The 23,115-nt window shown below is 42.0% G+C and overlaps 2 protein-coding genes across 8 annotated transcripts in view; one reads left to right on the forward strand and one right to left on the reverse strand.

Annotated features, from left to right (window-relative positions):
• Positions 1-1,529, forward strand: part of TPST1 (tyrosylprotein sulfotransferase 1) — a 41,465-nt gene extending 39,936 nt beyond the window's left edge. For all 5 annotated transcript variants that reach the window (XM_030472772.1, XM_030472773.1, XM_030472774.1 and 2 more), the window contains one exon: positions 1,010-1,529. The gene's annotated coding sequence lies outside the window, so the exon portion shown is untranslated. The remainder of the gene's footprint in view (positions 1-1,009) is intronic.
• Positions 1,530-2,686: 1,157 nt separating this feature from the next.
• On the reverse strand, positions 2,687-22,495 carry GGNBP2 (gametogenetin binding protein 2). Of its 3 annotated transcripts, none has more exons than XM_030472770.1 (14): positions 22,401-22,495; positions 21,404-21,534; positions 17,295-17,375; positions 15,062-15,315; positions 13,975-14,073; positions 10,761-10,874; positions 8,866-9,069; positions 7,684-7,858; positions 5,986-6,180; positions 5,212-5,362; positions 4,913-5,038; positions 4,680-4,831; positions 4,027-4,275; positions 2,687-3,342 (listed from the first exon to the last, which is right to left on the reverse strand). In XM_030472770.1, exons 2-14 carry the CDS (start codon positions 21,494-21,496, stop codon positions 3,139-3,141), a joined length of 2,097 nt encoding a protein of 698 aa, XP_030328630.1. In that variant the 5' UTR covers positions 21,497-21,534; positions 22,401-22,495; the 3' UTR covers positions 2,687-3,138. The 3 variants fall into 3 exon arrangements, with proteins under 3 accessions (XP_030328630.1, XP_030328628.1, XP_030328629.1); XM_030472768.1 differs by having other exon boundaries at positions 8,860-9,069; XM_030472769.1 differs by lacking the exon at positions 22,401-22,495 and having other exon boundaries at positions 8,860-9,069; positions 21,404-22,105.
• Positions 22,496-23,115: the final 620 nt, after the last annotated feature.

A 23,115-nucleotide genomic window follows, 5' to 3' on the forward strand; every position in this document is an offset into this window, starting at 1 on the left:
TACATGGCTCATCACAAATAACACAATGGTGAAACCTTAAAGGTGACTCTTAATCATCTTTGGCTTTCATTTTTAAATTGTCCTTTCTGGATAGAGGAACCTGCTAAAGATGAGCTAATTTGTGTAATGTGCTTTTAGTATGTCCCAGAGCCAGTATTTTCAATAAACTGCATTTTTCATTGCTGAAATAACAGTGGCAAGATTGTGCAGAGAACTTGGGAAATTCCGGGCTAGTTAATGACTGAATGGTGCAAGATTTACTGTATTAATTCAGGATTTTTACTTGTCCACTGTGTTACCAAATGTTTGAGCATGACAATATAAGGTGGTAAAATGGGCACAATGCATCCAGTTTAAATATAGCCAAAAGCAACATGCCATGCAGATATACCCAGCATAGATATTTAATATGTGGCCATAAATATAGCATTCTGTAGGCCTAAATATAGCCCAGAGCATCATACCAATTAGAAATAATGGATATAAAAGTTTTCTTAAGATTAATTGGAGGCATTCGTTCTGAAATCAATAAAGAACCCATAACCTTGTCATGTAATCCATGTTAAAATGACTAAAACATCTACTTCATTTTGCCACTTTCCTCTTTTGAAAAATGTATTTAAAAAACTACACTATTCCCATCTAAAGCTGCTGTCCAGTTTCCAAGAAACCACTTTAACTTCCCAGCAGTAACTACCAGTGGTACATTCTCATGAGACACACACTTTCAGCATGTAGATGCAGCCCACTTCCACATGTATTTTGAATGTAAGTGGAAATTCGTGATATATATATATATGAATGTATATATATTCAAATATGCTTGAAAAGCAGCCACATTCCTTACAGGAAAGTTTTAGTGGCTGTGGTTAGTCTTGACAGTGACTTCACCTACTGAGAGAACAGTGATTACTCCTAATGATGCAGTATTTGTAATTACAGAAGGTTGTCAGGGATATAAACCAGACTTTCACACTGAAAGCTCAATCATGACTTTCTTTCTCTTTAGAAGAGACTGCAGCCTTTGCAATGGAGGTGATGCCACCAGGACTGTCCCACTGCCACCAGGGACACGTGCTGCTCGGGGCCTGCTTTCATCTGAATGTTCTCCCCCCACTTCTTTCATACTGTTTTTGTTCAAAATGTTGCTGTTGTGGCGCATGTAAACCTGCTAAATAAAACTCACCAATGGTAATGTAGAACCGTGTTACATTCACACCACTACGGGGTTTTTTAAGTTTAAAAGAGTCCAAGCAATGCCTGTCTCAAATTGCTATTCTGTCTTCATGACAAACCTCCAGCTTCAAATATGTTTCCTTTCCTGTAGCAGTTTGGTTTTTAATGTGTGAAGCTTTCAAAAGAGTGGTCTGTGCTTGTCCTAAAAGGTTTTTGCTGGAACTGTTTTATTCACATGTGGAAATTGTTAAATATCTTTTATTTAAAACAAAAAAAAGTTGATAATTACCTGTACAATTATAATTCAATGATCTTTTGTATTTTATTTTTCAAAATAAATGCTTTAAATGTGATTTTTTTTTTTAATTGATATGTTTGCCTCAGAGTTAAGATTTAAATAATTCAGAATATTGATGCATTACTCAGATGCAAGGTAGGATCTGATGGTCTGGGTTTGGATTTCTTTTTAAGGTTTGCAATTGAATGGGTGTTGTTTGCTTTTAATAGATGGGAGAGGGGGGAAAAAGTAAATTAGAGTATCCTAGGGAGAGGTATAAAAGTGTAATGTGAGATTTGTTTATTACAGGAAAAAATAGGTAATTTTTAGCTTCCTGAATTTGTTCCTCAAAGGCAAATGTGTTCAAACAGGTGCTGCAACCCTGCTGTGGCACGTGTATCCTAAAGGGATGACTGACAGATGCTCAGTGTGGAACAGGATTAGGCAAGTAAGGTTTTGGGAAGGGTTTTTGAGTCTCAGTTTCTGCTCACCTCAGTGGCTCTTGGCATAGTAAAGGTGGCCTTGGCCTTCTACATGCATTTTTAAAAGAGTTTTCTCCAAAATGCTGTGTTTCCACAAATTCTGCCTGTTAAGAATTCAGACAGGTTTGGTTTTTCTCTCGTTTGTTGCTGCAACTCCAGTTTGAGCTCGTTAACGTGTATTTTTAACACCGACAGTGCCTGAACAACGTTTCAGTGCCTACGGGGAGTAAATTCGTTTTACACTCGGTACAGATTTACCGCAGCTCATGATGTTCGCAAAAGTAAACCCGGAGCAGCCCCTGGTGCCGGCAGCGGGAAGCGCTGCCCCTCGCTCTCCCCGTGGAAAACGCTCCGCCGCTGCCACCCGGCGGCCCTGGTGGGATCTACCAGAGCATCTTAACACTGGGACAGGCTCATGCAGAAGGTTCAAGTCTGCGTTGTTGGGGGGAGATGGAAAATAAGGGCATTTATAAGTGCAAAATAACTCACTGGCAGCAGTGATTGTCTTGATGAAAAACTAAATTAAGGCCCCAACACGGTGCAGGTTGCACACTCCTCCTGCTTGCTGGGTGGTAACTCAAATCACATAGTAACTACAGCAAACCACAGGGAGAGGTCTGTACCTTCCCCAGGCAACCTTTACGCTTACCTCCATGGAGTCACGCAGCCTGCAGCGACAGCATCTGAACAGGAGGAGCTTGGACTGCTAAAGGAGTGTGGAAAGTAGAAACATGAACACCAACTTTTACTATGCATATTAATAAATATTCTTTATTTAAATTTTGCACATTGCGCTTTAACATATTATTACATCCAAAACATTTTGCAAATGGATGTCTACTTTGTAAAATCTTATATTCAGCTCATTGTCATTCTGTACAGAATTATAGGTACAACATTACTTTGCCACTAGTTTGCTTTTTGTAAGTCTCACAGTAAGAGAAACATTTAATGAAAAGAGATGGCTTTAAATTATAAGAGAGGCTTGCACAGCTACTCAACTAAAGAGACAAGCCTGAAGAAAGAACAAAATTAATGAAATCACCTCCACCAGCCTCCCCTCAAGAAAAAAAACCAAGAAAAAAAAAGAATCACATTAATTTAAGATAAAATTTTGCCATAAGTCACTAAATTAAGTTTTTGAAAGAGAAGGCGCAGTAGTCATCGAGAGTTTCAGTGAAAGACAGAGCTACTTTATTGGCTTTAGTTCGCTCCAGCTGTTGTCAACCAACTGTTACAAATGGGCCCCTTGTGATCGTTTAAGCGGCAGTACTTATTAAATTTCTCCTTCAGATGCTGTCGGTATTGTTCTCTATTGCTGTAAAAGGACTTGTTGTTTGCCATAAAGGACTGGATTTCATCTTGTGAGATAAAGATTTCCTCATCAGAAGTGCATTCAGACTCATCCTACAAAGGAAAACAGGCATTTAAGAACTCGAGCACCACCCTTATGCAGCTCACCTCTTGCAATCGTACTCAGGGTCTACAGTTGCTCTGAAGGAAGGTTTAGCCTTCCTGCCATGACACCACAAGCTTTAGCTTGCTACTCCAGCCACCTGATTCACACAGCATACTCTGCTAGCTTTTGGGTAAGAGGCAGCCTAAACAGTCATGAAATCCACCAGAACAAGCTTCAGAGTCTTAGCACATTGCCATTGCAAGAGCATTAAATTAAAACTAAGTAATTAAAAAGAAAAAAAGGAAGAAGGAAGGAAAGGGAGAGAGAAGAAACTGTCCAAGGAGCCTGTAGCAGGGAAGTAGTACTTGAGACATGAAAGCAGCAATAAAGCACATTTCATTTTATGGAATAATGCAATCCTTGATAATGAGTAGTTATAATACAAGTTCTGTCACTTGCGTTCCAGTGACAGGCAATTTCTCCTCCTCTGCAAAGTGTCTGAGTTACATACTTTACAGAGAACATGCAAAAGCAAACAAAGCACCAGGAGAGTAAGCTATGAATCTTCAGTTCAGTTACGTTCTCTCTTGTAACAGTTCTTCAGTGAGATTTCCCTTCTAAACCCCATCCTCAATCCCGAGGGTTTAAAGCAGAATGCTACAGCCTAAAACTCAAAGGAAGTGGTTACTTACAAGGAGTTCCACTAAGCTTTTGGCACCTTTTCCAGTATCAGGAACAAGTGACATTTCTGTAGGTTCTGCAAACTGTGACACATTTTTCATATGCTCAAACCAAGGCAACTGCTGCCCACTTTTTTCTGAGCTACAGCAGCTTTCAGCATGTGTGTCTTTGGTCTTGTCACGATGAAACTCTGTGTGCATGAGATTTCCTGAGGTCTCTCTGTTACCTGGATCTGCCATACAGCTTCCAAGTTTCTGAATCTAGAATTGAAAAGAGCCTGTAATGAACTACCAGCAGTGTTAAACCTGAAACATTCAAGTTCCAGGTGGAAGTAGAGAGAAAGAGGAAAGGAAAAGTTTCAAAAAGAGAACATGTATATATATATTTTTGTATGTGTGTGCCTGGGCAGGAGGGGGGAATGGCATGTTAATTCCCTGAATGCACACAAAAGTGGACATGCTTAGCACCACAGGAGAGTAGAGAGTCTTTCCAACCCAACCTTTGGTAGGAAGGATTTTGATTTCAAAACAGGGATGGAGAGGTAGCAGCAGATCCTTGTTACCCCACTTACAGCACTAATCACAACTGAAATGTTTAATACTTTTGTAACTACTTTGAAACATATGCATTTAAATAAGCATTCTGGAATAGCTGTGTTCCTTACGTGTTCATTCTCACACTTCAGAGTTTTACTTTTCTTTTTCTTCTTTTTGTTTTTGCCTTTTGTGTTATTCTCTTCTGAATTAGCCCAACATTCCACACAGCTATCTCCATCCTCCTCTTTGTCTTCACAGCGATGGACACATGAGTCATCTCCTGCAAGACACAGGCCATTTTCTCTTCAGATACTTAAGTTTTGTGGATACCAAACTGATGTTATATTCATACCAAACCTACCATTTTCATCATGGTTGCAAATGCCTTCAGTGCAGGCCACATCTGACCCCTCTCGAGATCCTGTTTCGCTGCCCTCCATGCTAGATGAATAGCCACAATCGCTGCCATTACAATGTGGAGATAAACCTGAGACGAAGTGAAAAGTTACGGTGATGTAGAGGAGCTGCTGCATATTCTTTAGTTATGCCTCTAACATGAAAGAATTCTTTAAAAGAAGTTATTTATAAAAATAGCTGAGTGTTGTTCAGCCCATAAATGGTAAATGTTTTTACAATGCAAAGCAATGACATTTAACATACCTTTCTTGATTTTAGGTGAACCTAATAGGGTACCACTACTAGGACAGGTGCAAGAAGTGCTTTCATTAGTAACAATTACTTCTACACAATTGTTAGCTTCTTCAGTGCTACCACAGGCTTTGCAACTGCTTTCCGTGAAGTTTGAATTCTCCTTGAAACAAAACCATATGTTATTTGCAAGTACTGAAAGGAGCTCAGCCAACATCTTCATAGAGAACACTCTTACACAAGAGAAAACAACTGACACTGACTGATAACAGCCACAGCGTTGCTTGTAATTCTTCAGAAGTACTAAACAACTAAAAAAGCCCCAAAACCAACTACTTTCCCCACAATAATATGACCAACAGTTGGACCAGTAAGTTCAGTCAGGAGATCCAGAATAATAATTGCATTTATGCAGTGTAAGTTACTCAAAGCTTCCCCCTCTCCAGCAATTCAATGCAGATTGTTTGCAACCAGCATTTGAAGTCCCACACTCTAAGTGATCTTTAAGAAATGATAGTTGAAAAAATATTCTAGGATAACCTGAACCCCTGGAGATTTAGGGTTTAAAAACAACCCAAAGCTCAGGAGTTCCAGGCAACTACTTTACAAAAGGACTATACTAATCTGGAAAAGTATTCAGTTCCTCTAGTGATCAAATACTAGTTCCCAAATACAGTAAAAACGCCTCAAGAATTCTAACTTAAAACAGTGAGCTGATGAATGAGGCTCCAAATTAGAAATCTAGTTATTTAGCAGCAGCAAAAAGCCACAACTATCAGTGTTTACCTTTGCTTGATTTATCTCCTTCTCCTCTGGTGCCTGCAAAGGAGCAGGGATCTCACACACACACTTATTTTTCCGCCTGTTCTTTCGTTTTTGGCGCTTCTTCTCTTGTTTCAGCTCTCGCACTCTTTCTTCTTCTGAAAACTCCTCACAGAGCTGTTCCAATCGACTAATACCCTGCACTTTTTCCACAGCCATCTGTATGTAAGAGGTTAGATCTATTTATAGATGTTAACACAATTCAAGCTTTTACATTATAAAGAAGGAACATAGCTGGTAAGTACTTATAAAGTCACAGCAACACGACTATTGACCATCAAAGAAAAATGCCTATCCAGATTTATCACTACCTTTAGATTGCTGGAGGAGATACCTGTATTTGGGGAATGCTGTGTTTAACTTATGGCCCAAATCTGCAATTATCAGTGAAAAGTTGTGGACTTGAATGCATTTTTGGATCTGTTTACCACGTTTACTGTTTGATTATTTAACACAGCAGCACAAAAAGCCACGCTAGAACTACTGCTACAGAATTCCTGCAGCTGTTTGTCTAGGATAACCAGTGAAAAATGTATCTGATTTTCCTAGGCAGTGCAATTTTGAAGTGTAAATGTATCTCAAAATGTAGCAAGTATCTAAATATGTTCTTTAACATTTCAGAGCAAGTATCATAATGGCACATCCACATACAGAGTTACACGAATACAGTTAAACCAGTCAGCTATTCTGGATCAATGCTCCTACAGAGGTAAAAATACATTCCCTTTTCTTTCCCAGATCACTCTGAGAACTCCTTAAGCCAAACTGAGACATCATCAATCCCACTCACCTCAGAAAAGGACCCTATATAGAGATGTAACAGTTCTGTATTTCAAGTTCATTGCCAACATCACAAACCAGTACATCTGCCTGAATGTTACAATGCCAATGAATTTTCAACACCACACTTTTCTCGACTATAAAGAACACCAAGACAAAACCTGACAGAAATGCCACAGTGCACCCAGCCATACCCAGTCAATGCCACTGCCACAGCATTATAAGTCTTTAAAACATTACTTGTAAAAAACCTCCAAGAACTAACTAGATGAGGGTTCCACTATGATCTTTCCCAAACTGATTTTGTTCCTCCTCCTCTGATGTTTTAGACGTTTTTAGAGAGAACAATCATTAAGAATGGAAGATAAACATAAAAAAATCTATGTCATACCAAATGGGAAGTGTACTACTGGCATATGTTGAAGGAACTGCATGGAGTTCAAGATCCCAGAGGATTCCAGACTGCATTTGGAACACACTGAATGCAAGGGTTAGCAGTTGTGTTTGTAATCCAAAAGCACATCCTCCATTTTTACTAATAAGCCAAACCTGTTGTGGCCAGAGCTACTTTTAAATACTATCAGGTAGAAAAACCTTTCACTGTGAATTAAAACCACAGAAGATCCAGTGCACTGTAATGTGCAGCTTGGAAAGTACAAGCAAGCCTCAGCCTTCTGTGTTCCACTAGACTTCACACTGGAATGCAACTCAGTTGTGCTGTGCATTGATATTACACAACTGTTGCCCGCTGTGATCAAGGGATTGAATGCAACACCCTCGAAGCTCCTTCCAGCCCAATGTTAGCAGAAAGCAGAAAAATCATTTTAGTGAGATGCACACAGTTACTACAGCAATTCGGATTAGATAAAACTTGGGGTTTACCTCAAAGCTTTTGCGTAAAGCATCGACACCCAGGTAAAAAAGCATCTGCCACGTTTGCTCCTCAGCCCGCAACTTCTGCCAGATTCGGTGTAATCTTTCGTAAAGATGAATCCCCAGGCAGGTCAACACTTCTTCTTGGGCTATGTCTATTGTCTTAGCATGCCTTTCTCTTCGTCTACAGGAAGAGTTGAACCAAAGTACAGTATTGTTAAAGTAGTTGGAAGTCTACCAAGAGATCAAAGCAGTTCAATGACGTATTTTCTTGCTGTACAACTAAAGATAATGTTTGCATGAACAGCTTTTTAATCTGAGTTCTGCTGTGCTGCATGCAGATGCAAAATAGAAAGGACCAGGTCAAAACCACCACCACATTCCTCACAGGTTAATCTGTGCACATGGCTGTTAAGCTGCACTACGCCTTCCCACCTGTGACTTCGGAAGGCAGTGCCCCATCAGTCTCTGCTTGCTCCTAATAACAGGGATCAGCAGAGTTTTAATGCCAGAGATGCAGCCACTCTCTTGTTTAATGCAATGTGTATTTAGTTTATAGCAAACATTTCACCTTCCTACACATTTATGTGTCAGTTAACTGAAGCTGAATAAACATACACAGAGGTTTATACACTACTTACCGTACCAAGTAAAAACATTTCAGCATTAATCTGTATTCTATTAAGGAAAAATCATCAGGAAAGGATTTACCATCCTCGTCAAACAGTTACGACTGAGCTTTAATAGAGCTAAGAATTGTATTTTTCATTGTAAGAGTTTAAGATGCTAAAACAGGTTCAGAAATTACTACAAGTGGTGACAAAACTAAATTGAACACTTGGCATTTGCTAAAACTGCCAACCAAGGATCTCTTTCTATTTCGCATATTTTGAACACCTCAATGGAAAAGCAGGCAGCCCTATGAGTGAACGCATCAACTAGAAGACATCTGGCAATTTCTTTCAGTCTTGCCTTCAGAGTTAAATGCACTCTAAAGCCAAAAGCACGTATGAAATCTTCGCTACACTGAAGCGCTATCTTGAAAATCTACTTTAACATGAATATTCAACACAAACATTTACATTATCCTGCAGCAAGGAGGCAACGAACCACTTTTGCAAAATACAGTCGATAATAAAATAAAGAAGCAAAGCGCTAGATAGCCCACTCTAGCAAATTACATACTCATACCCTCCTGCGAACTCAGGTTCGGCCCGGCCCAAGAGGTGCGCGATGAAATCTGTCTCACAGCACACGTGGATGTGGCGCTCGTGGGGGCAGCAGCGCAGGCCCTCGTACAGCGCAGCGCAGTAGCCCTTCTCCTTGCTGCAGTCCAGCTCGCCAATGAGAATGTTGTATGCCCGAAGGACTTTATTTTTGCAGTCAGTGCAAAACCTGTGTTGGAACAGAACAGAACAGGGCTGAGTTCTTATTTAAGCAGAGTAAGTTATAATACACTGAGCTAAGTGCAGATAAGTCTAAGTTACAATATACGGAGCTATTTAATAGTGCATGCTATATTTAAACTAGGTCACATAAGGTTTATGTTACTTCAAAAGGTAAAATAGTAAGACTCTGGCTGCAAGCCATTGTAAGTTTACTATATGTATTATACTACCTATCATATATTACAAGTCTGGATATCAACTTTCATGCTGCAAGGCATAAATCAGGCTAACTGTTAATATGAAGAAATTCCCATATGGATATGCAAATCCACTTGTTTAAAGATCAGAAATCTAACAGTGAACAAACTGGATCATTAGTATAAGCCAGGACAAAATTCCTCTCAAGTAACACACTCCATGTTACTTTATGGCAATAATTTAAAGTATACTTGAGTGATAAGCAATAACAAAAAGAAGAAATTCCTCTGTTGCCTGCTCTATATGAGTGATATTTCCACTACAAGCACCTTTAAACATATTTTGAATTACTAGATAACTGCACAGATAGCCAAACAAGGTTTATTTAGAACACAAGGTATTCAATTTAAACATAGCTCAGATAACTAATGTGAGAAGAGCATAGTTACGAAGCCTGTTATAATTAAAATACAACCAAATTAAGCTCTATTTTATACGAGGAGTCATCTTCGAGAAGCTACAAAACCTCTGGCTGTATTAATTTAACAATGCAAGTCAGACAAGCTGCTCACATTTCAGCTTTCAGCTCGAAAAGCTGGCTCTTCATGCCATCTCTGGATGGTGTTTTTCCCTTTCCTAGTTTGTCCAGTCACTTGACAACACTAAGTCAAGCATATTTTGATGTTTGATAGAACTATGATAACTGGCTAGTTTCTGTGGTGGAAGGAAAGAAAACAGTAATATTATTGCAGGTTAGCATCAGGAATGCTGCCAACACCATGTTTAATGTCACAGGAGATTAAAGCTATTTTGTTTCCAAAGTGTTATTTCCACACCACCACCACCCCCGCGCCCATCTGTGGTCCCACTGTTGGTATCAGAACCTTGAGACTACTGGAAAATAAAGTGTTTTAATCAGCATGGTAGCTCCCATACACATGCAACAATGATTTAGTGGCCTATTTTTACCTTGCAAGAGAGACCTAATAGTACTAACACTACTAAGTCATAAATAACTGTTTTAAAGCAGTGATTTACAAGCAACACCAAGCCTAAAATCTGCTGCTATTAGTTCAGCTCATATTAGTTTGAATTTGCACATACTCCCCAAAAGCCTAAAAAAAAAAAGTATAGCCCCAGACACAGCAGGCTACTTGTGAAAGAGTGAAAGAATTTGAGCAGTTTTAATACATCAAATTGTAAATCACAACTTAATCCTAACAAAACAGACATTAAGACTTCATCTGAGCTCTCTGCATTACCATAACCCGGAACAATAGGTAAAACACAAAGAATATTTCACAATCTTAGTCTGTTATGATGCAATCTGCCAAAGTTCCCCATCAGCCCCATGAAGCTTAGATCTTAAGTTTTAGGAAGGTATCAGAAGAAACCTTTACACTTTTAACCACTGAGTGAACTCCACATACATTTTGATTCACAAAACAACGCAGCATGTATTCCTCAAAATGAAGGTGTGTCTTTGTTCTTTTAACATACCTGTGTTTTCGTAGATAGGTTTCTAATGTTTCTAAAAGACAACTAGAGTCAATTAAAACTACTTCATCCCTGCATTCCTGGGACATGAGCTCCCACACATCCATCCAACAACCCCTGCAAAAGAAAATCATAAGAAACAAAAGACTGTCCATCATCCTGTGAGGGGTTTAGAAAAGAAGCAAAATAAAGCATCATCAGTTTACCTGACTGCTCCCTGGAAAGATCCACAGTGGAAAATGATGCTACACTTGCTCTCCTCCTTCCTCCTGTCTTCACTATTTTTCTTATCTGCACTTAATTTCTGTGTACTGAGTGTGCTACCGCTCCCTTCAGTGTCACACAGCATTAAAAAAACATTTTTAAACCTATACTATATATATATATATAATGCACTACTTATTTTTCCTAAACAAATGCTATGAAAATGCTACCATGGTCCTTAATTTACTTGGAATCCTTTATAGGTTGAGCCTTAACCTCCAGTAAAGTCAGGGTCAGACGTGAGATACAAATTGTGCTGTCCATGTTTAGAAACCAAGATTCACGAGGACTTTTTAAAGTCGCAGCTGAAAGCCAGTAGTATTTTCTCAGGATATTACCTACATTGCCTTAAGTATAAACATATACAAGTTGTAATACTTCTGGAGGAATAAATTTCATATGTGAACTTACTAAACCAAACCAAAACCCAAAGAAAAAAGCAAAAGAAATCCCCTAAACTTCCACATATTTACCACCGTAAGAAGCCATAAAACACACTACATTTAATTTCCAAAATTCATTAAAAAAACCCCCAAACCCCAAGTCTGGATATGCTAAAAGTACATGTATAGAGCAAAGAACAAACTTTAAATAGCAGTCATGCTTATTTACAGGCTTGTCTACACTTGACATTTCTGTTTAAGCTCATGTATGGGTACAACAGAGCAGGAAAACAGGGGAAGCAGCACTCCCATTTAATAATTAGCTCCTCAAGAGTATTTGTGTGTGCTATTATCTAGTCTGCAACATCATATGGCTCGCATTTTATGAGAGGTTAAAATGTTCCTTAGCCTCGAACGGACCCGAGTAGCCATAAACCAGGCACACAAACCAAGGACATCAAGTAACTCAAGTGGTATTAGGTAGTTATGTAACTTGCCCAATTAAGCAACACAATTACAACTCAAAGCCTTTTCTGTGTGTACAAAATGCCCCAGAGATGCAACTCGGCTGAAGAGGTTTCTTGCAATAAGAAGCACTAAGTTGATAAATAACAATTTGTTCTGTAGAACAGTTCTATTTGATGCCGCTGTATCTAGGCTGCTAGCACACTTGCTTCCACCCAAGGCAGCAGATTTATCTAGAGAAATAGCAGCACTGATACACCCTGATCACTTCTGTAGCATAACAAACGGGTATGGACTAAGCAAGCAGAGTGCAAGCTGTGTTTCTTTAGCAAACTACACTGATTGTGCACAAGGCATGTTATCAGATAAAGCAGAAGGCTTTACTTGCAAGTGTATTAAATACTGCTCTTCCACATATTCCCTATTAACCTGCCAGCATTCAGAATGCTAAGGGGATTTATTCCAGCCTGAATTGAGGAAACAAAGGCAGCATTTTCCTCTCTCTTCATTCAGTTTCAGAATTGTTCTGCTTTGCCAAAATGGAAACCGCAGGTTCCACAATATACGTTCTTACACAGAAAAGATTAATCTTATTAAAAACAAAAGTAAAGAAAAAAATAACACTTTCATAATGCCTTGGATTTGCTTTATGTTAATATAACCCTATAACTCCTATGACCTTTTGCTTGTGTAACATAAGCTTTAAACTAATTATATGAAAAGCCTGTAACCAAAATAAAAAATGGAGATAATGATTAGCTACCACTGTCCTCAAGCAGCCCAAGTGAAAAGCAAGTGTCAAATTCCACATGCCTACCAGCTCAGGGGATTTATCTAAACCCAAAGTGACTTGAGTCTGCATAGAAAAACATACATCATGTAACTGGAAACCATGATCAAACTTTCACAGGTTGTGTGCTTAACCAGAAGCAGAACACAACTGACTAAAAAAGGTCATGAACACTTCAGCTAAGCACAGTAGTCCAATTTATTGGTCATGATAAAAATAATAATAAACACCTCACAAACAGGAAAATGCCCCAAAATCCACAACAGATTTGCAGGGAGTGTTTTTCTGGTTAGCCAGCTGGAATAAACTATTTCAACTTCAAGACACAGAGGCATATATACATCTTTTTCACTGGTGTATTCAAAACATGCTGTCATATTTTGAGAAAATACAGAGTTTAGTTTTAACCCTGCAGCCCTACCACAATAAAGGTCTTTATTACCAGTTGTGCAAGGCATTTTTAATAATCCCCAAGCAAGATGTTTATTCATTTAGCATGTACCCTTTCACTTCAGTGTGAGAAAAACTGCTGATCAATCATTGAGGTGTAGAGCACAAAAACCAGTTTGTCTTTCAAGAGCATTGTTTATACCACTATGCAGAAGCCATCCATGCCCTGAGCAGACTATAGTCCAAGTTATGTCAGACAGATATGAAAAACACATCAGAGAGCACTGGTTTGTAATGGCCAAGCTGCATTTTGGCACCTGGTTTTGAAATTAAACATGGCTATTTTCATACCAAAACAAAAATCCCAAACAAAACAGACGCAAAAGCAAAGAGGCAAAAATGAAACAACCAGAACTAACAAGCAAGTCTTGGGAAACAGCTCATTTCTTACAGCAGCCTTAAATTTTATATGAAAGCATCACCGGTTGCCTTAGGTAGGTCTGACAAAGGGCAGAGGGACAACTCTCACACTGAGGAACAACCACAGAGCTTATGCTGGGAGGGCAGAAGAGCTCACAGCACTACTTTTGTCCAGTCAAAGCATGAGCAAGGAAAAAATTAAACACCTTACTGATAAGACTGTCACTCTTACTGCACAAAAAAGGGTTAACTACCTTTTTACAAAACCCTATGAAGAAAGGCTCATGCCCTACAACACACACTGCCCAGAACTCCTGGGTGCTTCTGTTCCTCTCCCCCACAACTATTTGAGTCAACTATAAACACCAAATAGTTTAGAGATTACTACTCTGGTAAACAGATAACAGCATAAGAATTTTATCACAATGCTTAAACATAAGGTACTATCAATAGTTTGGTTTCTTAAAACATTTTAATTGGAATTGTGGATGTTAAACAAACTTACCCCAAAGGTTTTGGTTTGTGTGTGTCCAGGGAGTGCAACTGACATCTCTTGTTCTTCTTACTTTTGGGAATTGCATCAATCATATCATTCAGTTTGGACCTATGGAAAAAAAATTAACTTAATATTCTGAAAACGTGGTTTTCCAGAGAAATTGTAAAGGGATTGAATCAGCACGCTAATGAATTGAATCTAAAACTTCCTCCTGTCCCCCATTTTTACTGTTCTGACACACAATCCTGCAGTACACAAGGATTTTCCAGACAAATCCTAGCAAGCAAGATAAGACAACCCACATCTAAAAAGCTATTGCATAACTAAGTAACAGACCTCAAGCAATGATGCCTATTTCAGAAGTGTGGGGAACCACTATGACCACTTTATTAAGTTACGCTACCTCATCTTCCAAATCTCGACAGCCCCAGCTCTGCACTAACCTTTCCTACTTCTTGCTGGCCTGCTAACTGCAGAAAGAACGAGCTGAAGCCAGCTGGAAGGCCAAGGCACATTGTGGTGAGCAGTCACTGTTTGGTCTGCTGACAGCTGAGAAACAAATGGCACCGAGGCTACTTATTGTGCTAGCCAAACCCAGAAGGTTTCACCTTCTCAGTGTTACCTTTATACTGAAGAGTACAAAGTTTTTAGGGGCAGGTGTTAGTTAATAGTTGCAAAGTAGCAGGGTGAAGAAACATTCTTCTTCCAGAGATCATGAAAAACCCACAGCACCTATTTCAGATTAATGACTAAACTTTTTAATATCAGCGTCTTTCAACTGCAATTATGGCATCGCAACTGATGATACGGCAGATTAGTTGGGTTTGGTTTTTCCCCAGCTGTCCTGGGTTCAGCTGTAGCAGTCATTTTTCTCCTTCTTAGTAGCTAGTGCTGTGCTGTGTTTTCAACTTTAGCCAGAGAACAAAATTGTTTAGGTGATAACTAGTTTAACATGGCTCTAAAAGACAAGTAGGTACTAGAAGATCCAAACTTGTGACAATTTAGTATCACCAAGGCAGCTATAAAGTCAAATGCACAGAAGCCAGCTTTCCTCTTCCCCAGATAAGAATACCCTGGGCATTTCTAAGACACTTACCCATGTACGTAAAACAGTGTATACAGCTTCTTTGCATCAGTCATACAGCTTCGAGTTACAGACAGAACCCCTTTTGGCCCTACTGTCAGGGGTTCAAGTGCTGGATTTCCAGACTCAACAAGCTGAGAAAAGAGACGTTCCACACTGCGACGACAGCCAACACATGGGACCAGCTGAGAAAGTGCGCTCAGCACTTCACGCGATGTCACCATCATGGCAATGTTCAGATCCTGCTGTTTAAGCATGCTATGCCTCTAAAAGAGAACAAGAAATTAAATCATTACAACCAAAATGAACAGTTCAAGATGTGTGTTTGTTTAAGATTTCTTCATTTTCAAGAGCATTTCCGTATCAAAATACACCTGTGGAAGCTGTCTGCAGTGCTCAGTTTCAAGTCACTGTCTTACCGTAGACATTTAAAATACTTACTGTATGAACAAAACCGTGCTTGCTAATAGCATAGGTGCAATTCTGCTTCAAGTCTTACCATCTACCCTCTGCAAGGAAGCTAATATTTTTCTGCTTTTGTTTCCTCCTTCCACCACTCATATCAGCAAATGCTGCTTCCAAATAAACAGAACATGTCCCTGTCCTTATCAGGAAGCCCTTTTTTCTCCACTTCAGCACAGTTGTTTTAGTAAAGGGTCTCATACACAACTCTGCATAGAAAGGAAATTCCTGGATGGAAACCTCATTTACAACAAGCTTATTTTGTTCAGACAAGAAAATTTTGCATTATTTTTCCTTGAAGGCTAAATGCCATTTCCCAGCATAAATTCTAACATCTGAAATTAAAAGCCAGCACACACTACTTACTATTCAGGGTGAAACATTTTACTTTGCTAGTGAACATTCAATGTGTGCTAATATTAGAACATTAAAGAGAACACCTTTAATGTTTCTTACATCAATAAACAATTTTAGGAGCTTCTTGTTCTTCTGTCAAACACACCCAGGCTCACATACAAAAAGCACATACTCTTCTATTCCTTCTGCTAAATTACCGGCTTAGACTTCATCAACACTGAACTGCCACTGTGAGACCCTTCCTCACACACATTCTGCACTTAGAATATCAGCACCGCTGGCACTTTCCAACATCATCTGCAAAAGCAGAGTCCTGTCAGTGTATTAATTGTGAGCATCATTTTCCCCAGTTCTACAAAGTACAGCTTTGTAAGCACAGTTGTATCCATACAGGGAATGTTGCCACAATACTATTTTCTGTATCATTGTCGGATCACACCGCATGAACACTCCTAATGGAGAAATGACTTGTCACAACTTCTGAGAAAAGAAAGAAAAGACATTCTGTATAGTGAAACTAATCAATCCCATGGAGCGTGTAAATACATCAGTTGAAAAGAGAAAATATTTTCAGCTCACTTTATGTAATACATGTTATGAAAAGTAAAGCCATTATCAGATAACATTTAAGGTTTATGCTCTTAAAGGTAGGCACGTTAAATCACCTGACAAGTGGTATCACTCTGCAATAATCCTCTTTTCTGTAATTAATAGTACTAGTCATGGCAAAAGCAGAAATGCGCTATTTTCACAACACAGCTATGCTTTACATGCAGCATATGTCTGAACTGCTGCTATCAAACCACCAGGGAGGAAGTACAAGCTGTGCATCAGCAAACTGGCCTGTTCTTCTGGACATCAAGTGGCACAATTTTTTAGTTGCTACAGGTGTTACAGTGCCAGTTACTTGCCAGAGTGGTAGCAGATAAGTTTCTTTTAGTAAGGCTTCAGGGGTACCACAAGACAGTCTCTCACTATTCAACTATATATAATCTATAAACTGCACATTAATTCTACCTTGGTATGGTATTAATCATAAGAATTCAGTCCTAAGCAATTCACACTTACACTTGAAAAAGCAGCTCAAGAGCATTTAGGAAAAAGAAAATAATCAAAATGTATTTAGAAACTGTAGTTTCCATTATGTTTAAACTGGCAGCGACCAGAAGATGCGCTGCTTTTACAGGCTTTCTATTCTAACAGATAGGCAGCAATTGCTTCCTGACACAGCCAACAGTCTATAAATGCTGTGAAAAGGAAAACTAATGCACCCAGTGTACTTTTGTACCAACACGTAATTGCATATAGGTGCTGACGTGTCTTTTAAGTCATTCCAGGAGTGACAGCCTCCTAGAGAAGCAAAAGCATGAGTCTAAGAAAAGCAAGACCTGATGCGTGGCCTTAAAACCCAGCAGGATGTATTTACCTGGATGAACTGTTTCAACTGTGCACCGTTATTCTGATGTCCATCAAGGTTTAGCACATTATCAGGAAATTCCATCACCATCTATACAAAAGAGAGAGAAAAAAAATGCTTTCAGAAAAAAGTCCAAAAGAGCATTAATTTAGTTTCTTGGAGGAAGTAAGACAGAAATTATGCTAAAAGCCCATTCTGCTCATACCACTATTGGAAGCTTGGGAAAGGATAAAAGTATCAGTTTAAGACAGCGACTGTTTCAAAGTAACTTTCACTAATATAATGCTCTAGAGGCAGTTTGTTAATGGCAACTCTTCGATAGCTGTTACAGAGGAAGCAAAAGTTGCTAAAGGAGGCATCAGCATTTATATTACATTAGCTACATGACTTAAGATCCCATTTCAGTCTAGAAACAATACATTGTACTTCAACACACTGAGATCCCAACTGATCCAACAGCCCAACTCAGTTTATAAAGCTATGATGAAACAGTCACAACAGTTTAATGACTGAGTCGACTCCTTCAAAGGCTAATTTAAAACCATATTAACCCAAGAAGGTACTCCAAGGGATACTTCGTTTTGTATGACTGCAGCTGCAACTCCCAAGAGGCTCCAAGTAAAATGTTAAGCCTTCAGAACAATGTGATTACTCGTAAGTAATTATTAATATTTCTTTTCAAATTACTATGCAACAAAGAGAGCAATTTCTAATACTCTTCAGTCACAAATCCAACTTTACAACCATGGAGAAAAATGAAACCAACTACATAAATGTGTAAAGACTGGTTTAGTTGATCTTCTTTGTCCAACCTGAGAAATACAGAATTTAACAATATCAATGCTGAAAGTTCACTTTAAAATCTGAAAGATAAAATAACAACTTTGGTTAATAACTCTAACACCAATCAATACCAAATTAAACTGGAAGGAAGAAAAAGGATGCATAAGACCTTCCCTCAATTGTCTAGTAAAGACACAATTCCCTGCTGTCTCCATAACTGCTGACACTGCCTCCAGAGAACCTATACATTTACTTTTACAGGCACTAGACATTGCTCCAAAATAAACACCTATTCTCTCAGGCCTGAAAGCAAGGCAGTATTTTGATCTCACACATGCTAAATTGGAGCATTAGCACAGCTGCCTTATCTTTATGCAGAACAGTGCCAAAGCCAGTGCTAATCCTAACCTCTCATGCATCTTTTCACCAGTCTCCCTCGCTCCTGACCCATAGACACTAAGCACCAGCCCAAGTTTTTGCTGCAGAATTACAGGTTTCCCACATTGATAATTTGATGGTTTTGTGGGGAACAACCTAATGCAAAAGTAAAAGCTCTATCTGCTAATAACAAAGAGAAGATAAGAAACCTGCATATTTGCCCTCCCCCCTCCCATCTCCCATCATCAGACAATACCCTTAAGTATTTTGTACAATAGAGTGAAATTATCAAAGATTAAATGAATTCATGTGTCTGATGATATTTTATTAAGTGCCACCATCACATCCTGAACTGGAAGAAAAAATTCCCATACCACCACATAGAATAACAGCCTGGTTTGTGTTGACCTTAAAGCTCATCCAGCTCCAACCCCCTGTCACAGGCAGGGACACCTTCCACTAGAGCAGGTTGCTCCAAGCCCCTGTGTCCAACCTGGCCTTGAACACTGCCAGGGATGGGGCATTCACAACTTCCTTCCATCAAATGGAATGCCTTCTAGAAATCATAAAAGCTGCTTAAGAAATTAAAAGGGTTAAATATTTAAACCTCCTTGAAGTTCTAGTTGAGCCATAAGAGAAGTGTGGTAGCGAACAATTCATATAGAAGAGCAGCACCACAATGCACCTAAACAGCTTTCTATGCTACTACAAAGCAATGTTACACACTTCAGAGCATGAGAGGCCATTCATTCACTAATTTGTAATCACTGGTACACTATTTCTAGATTTAAGGCATAGATGAAGTCTTCCAGCTTCCCACTGTCTTCCAGCAATCCCAATATTTTTAAGATCTGAGTTTTAAAAGTGGCCAACAGAAACCAGTTACTGAACACCACTTTTGTAAAGATAATGCTGCAGATGTAAAATAATGTGCCAAAGACAACTGCATGTCTCACAATAGCTCTCAAAGAATTTAAAAGATATATTATACATGACCGAGACAAGGAAGGTGAGAGTTCATTCATTTGCTTTTGCAAATTCATTTAATAAAAGCCTCCAGAAGCCACCTAGAAATCCAAGTACTTTGTAATAACAGTAACAGAATGAACAAGAGGAAAAAAAAAGGACCTGAGGTAAGTCATGCTGAGGATGACTTGCACTTGCACAAATGCCTTTCATCCAGAAGGAAACAAATCTGATTTAGAGCTATAGGAACCTCTCCAATCATGAGGATGGTTTGCCTCTGGCATAAAAAGTAGAAGGACAGCAACAACATGATGCAATTGCACAAAGTTTGGGCATGGTGGTAAATTCTGAAGCTAAACCAGAAATGGAATTTTAGGTGAGTTGAAGTCATCTACCTGACGCCTGGTATAGCTGAATTTTCACTCTCTCAACCTATTAAACACAACAAAGGTGACAAGAGCACGGTAAGTTCTCTACTTGACACAATCTAATGAGTAATTTTTACTAGGGAATCTGGGGGCAGGAGGAAAGAGAGTGAGAAATCTAAGATCTTAAAACTACATGGGAATGGAGAGGCAACATAACTCCCAAGGCATGACACACCCCTCCCCCCCCCAAATTACACACAATCATAGAATCAATTAGGTTAGAAAAGACATTTAAGATCATCAAGTCCAACCTTTACCCCAGCACTGCCAAGTCCACCACTAAACCATGTCACTATTCTTACACAGCGCTGGGTTTCCCAGGTAACCAACCACTCTAGGAGAGCTAGATTTTGCTTTGGACCACTTAAGGGGAAACTATGCCTAATGTATAAGCACAATTAACCAGAGATGACAGACCATGTAAAGTCAAAAACACTGATGATATTTGGTAAATTAATAATATGCCGTCATGTAAAATGATCAAAACTGAATTACAGTAAAGACCCTTTCTTCAAATGTAGCAAAACCAGATGGGATTGAACCAGATAATCCTTAACACTGGGATGGAGGGTTAAGAGACTCTCTCAAGATACTCAATTGTTTTGTTCTGGAAGGTGGAAGAAATTACACTACGAGGTTGATCGAGTTAGCTGATGCAAGTCAGGCATTCTCCTGTGCTAAACCACGAGATCAGGAATTTAAAGCACGTAAATTTTACGCTATTTAAAGTAACAGCATTTACTGTCACACCACTGACAGCAACAGAAATCAAATACAGAAATCAAGATACCCAATTACACTAAGAACAATTTTATTTTCCACTCAACATCTTCACACCTTAAAAATTAAAGCCAACCACAACTGGCTAGTCAGGTATTTTTTCTCCCCCCATTTGCTGTGTTCACCTAGGATGCAATTTCTGAGCCCACCTCTAAACACATGAGGAGGAGAGACTAGGGAGCTTTCAAGCTCCATTTCACTCATTTTTCCACTGAATCTTCTGGAAATGGCAACCCCCCCATGTTTTTTAATTCAGAATAACACACTGAAACAGAAACTCTCTCGGATTTGTTACTGTAGACACAGCAGCACATTATTACAGACTCGATAACCCTCACTTTAAGCAACAGCTTTCAAAAACACCTTTAGCCCTTTCTTGCCTATTTGACAGCATATTAATTACCTCGTTGTAAACCTGGGGTTTAACCTTAATATGGCTCCCTTCCTGATTAACTGAAAAATGGCTTTGCCCCACGTTTGGGCTTGGGCACTGAGACACGCTCGTCACTTGAAAACAAGTTCTGCACAGGCCCCAGTACAGCAATAACTTTCTCATTACGCGGTTTGCATGTTTTTAGAGCTGGGAATCAGATAAAAAAGTTGCCACATTAAGCGCTGTTAACCCGAAGTGTTGCAAAGTCCCAAAGATTAACGCTGCAGGAGCAAAGGAGGAGCCTGGGAGGCCTGTCTAGAGTAAAGGCCTCGCCCGGGAATTGCAACACGCCGCCCGCACACGCTGGGAGCGGGAGGTGCGGGGACATCCCGCGCTCCGCAGGCACTCACCGTGAGGGTGTCATCGATGTAGAGGGGGATCTGCCTCTTCTCGAACGGGAATTCCTCCTCCCCGTCTCTGCACACCGCCACCAGCCGCGCCATCGCTGCTGCCGCTGCTGCCGCTTCCTCCCCGCTCCAGCCTGCGAGCAGCCAAACCCCGGGGAGGTAAATACCCGCCGCGCTTCCCCGGCACACTTTCACCACCCCGGGAACAAGCCTGCGTTACCCCATCGCCTGATTCACCACGCCGGGCGCCGGCCCCGCCGCCCAGCCCACGCCCGGGCGCGCAGCCTGCCCGCCGCTTCGGCCTTGGAAGGGACTCAAAAGACTACGGACCGGCAACGGGAGAGGTGGGCAGGCTGGGAAATGCGACATAACATGGAAGAAAGGGAGGGGACGGCGGGGAGGAGCGCACCCGGCCCTCGGCCGGGCACAGCCGGGGGAGGAAGGCCGGAGGGATGGAGCCCACCGCGCTGCGGGCCGCTCCCCCGCTCCCCGCCCGCCACCGGCCCAGACAGGCCGGCGGGGACCCGCCCAGCCCCGAGCGGGGTTCGCGGTTCTCCGCCACCCCCGTCCCGCCCCGCGGCGGCGGCGGGCGAGGAGCAGCGGTGGGGCGAGGGGACGCCTCCACCTGCGAGGCGGGGCCACCTCTGCCCGGGGCCACCCGCTGCCGGGCCGCGCCCGCACCCGCGGGGAGGGGGCCCGCCGCCCTCCCGCTCCCCAGCACCGCCCGCGGCCACCTCCCTCCGGCAGGCCGGGGAAAGGGGACGAGCCGCGGGGCTGCAGCCCGGGCGACGCGGCGGGCAGACCCAGCCCTTCCCTCCCTGTCCTCGCCCGGCCTCCAGCCGGCGCGGCGCAGGCTCCCCCGCCCGGGGCGGCGATGGCGTGGAGGCAGCCGGCGGGCCACTCCCGGCCTCCCTTCTCCTCCCGCCTTCCCCTCAGCCCTGCTAGGGCCGTTACCCTGCCCCGCTGCCCAGCGGCCGCCTCGCCCCCCTCGGGCCTTTACCGGCTCCTCCGCGAGTCGGCGGCCCGGGCGCTCTGACAGGCGGGCGGACACCCCGGGCTCCGACACAGAGCCGCCTCCTTCCTCTCCCCCTCCCCGGGCCCTCCCCACAGGCGGCGGCCCCGGGCCGCCCCGCCCTCCTCTCGCGAGAGACCGCAGCCCGGCCGCTCGCCCGTTACCTCCGGGCCCCCTCCCGCGGGCTCGGCGCCTCAGGCGCTGTCCGGCGGCCCCAAAGGACCTCGGGCGCCGGGCGGGAGGGTGAGGTGGGGGGGGCGCACGTTAGAGGCCTGGCCTGGGGGGGGCGCACGTTAGAGGCCTGGCCCGGGGCGGGCGCTCCTCGGGCCTGCCCCTGCCGTGGGGCGGCCGCTGCAGTCGCGTTGCCGCCCCGGGGCGCGGCGCTGAGGAGCCGGCGGGACGCGGGGCGCTGTGCCTGGGCTCTCGCCGTGCCCATGGTGGGGTGTAAGGAGCTGGTCCCCCGTGAAGTGCGGTTGGTGGGAGCGAAGGGGAGCGGGTGGCGCTGAACCCTAAAGCGAGATGCCCGTCGCTATCTCGAGTGGGACAGGGCCGGAGGGTCACCAGGCCCGCGTGTGGAAGCGCCTCCGTGCTGGTTTTGCTGTAGGTGCAGCGCAGACCGACGGGGAGCGTAAAGTAACCAAAATGCATCCAGACACAGACCAAGCATGAAAGTGCAGCCCCAAACTTCCCTGCCCTGATTACA

Source organism: Strigops habroptila (assembly GCF_004027225.2).
Source record: "Strigops habroptila isolate Jane chromosome 13 unlocalized genomic scaffold, bStrHab1.2.pri S16, whole genome shotgun sequence".
Taxonomy (NCBI): domain Eukaryota; kingdom Metazoa; phylum Chordata; class Aves; order Psittaciformes; family Psittacidae; genus Strigops; species Strigops habroptila.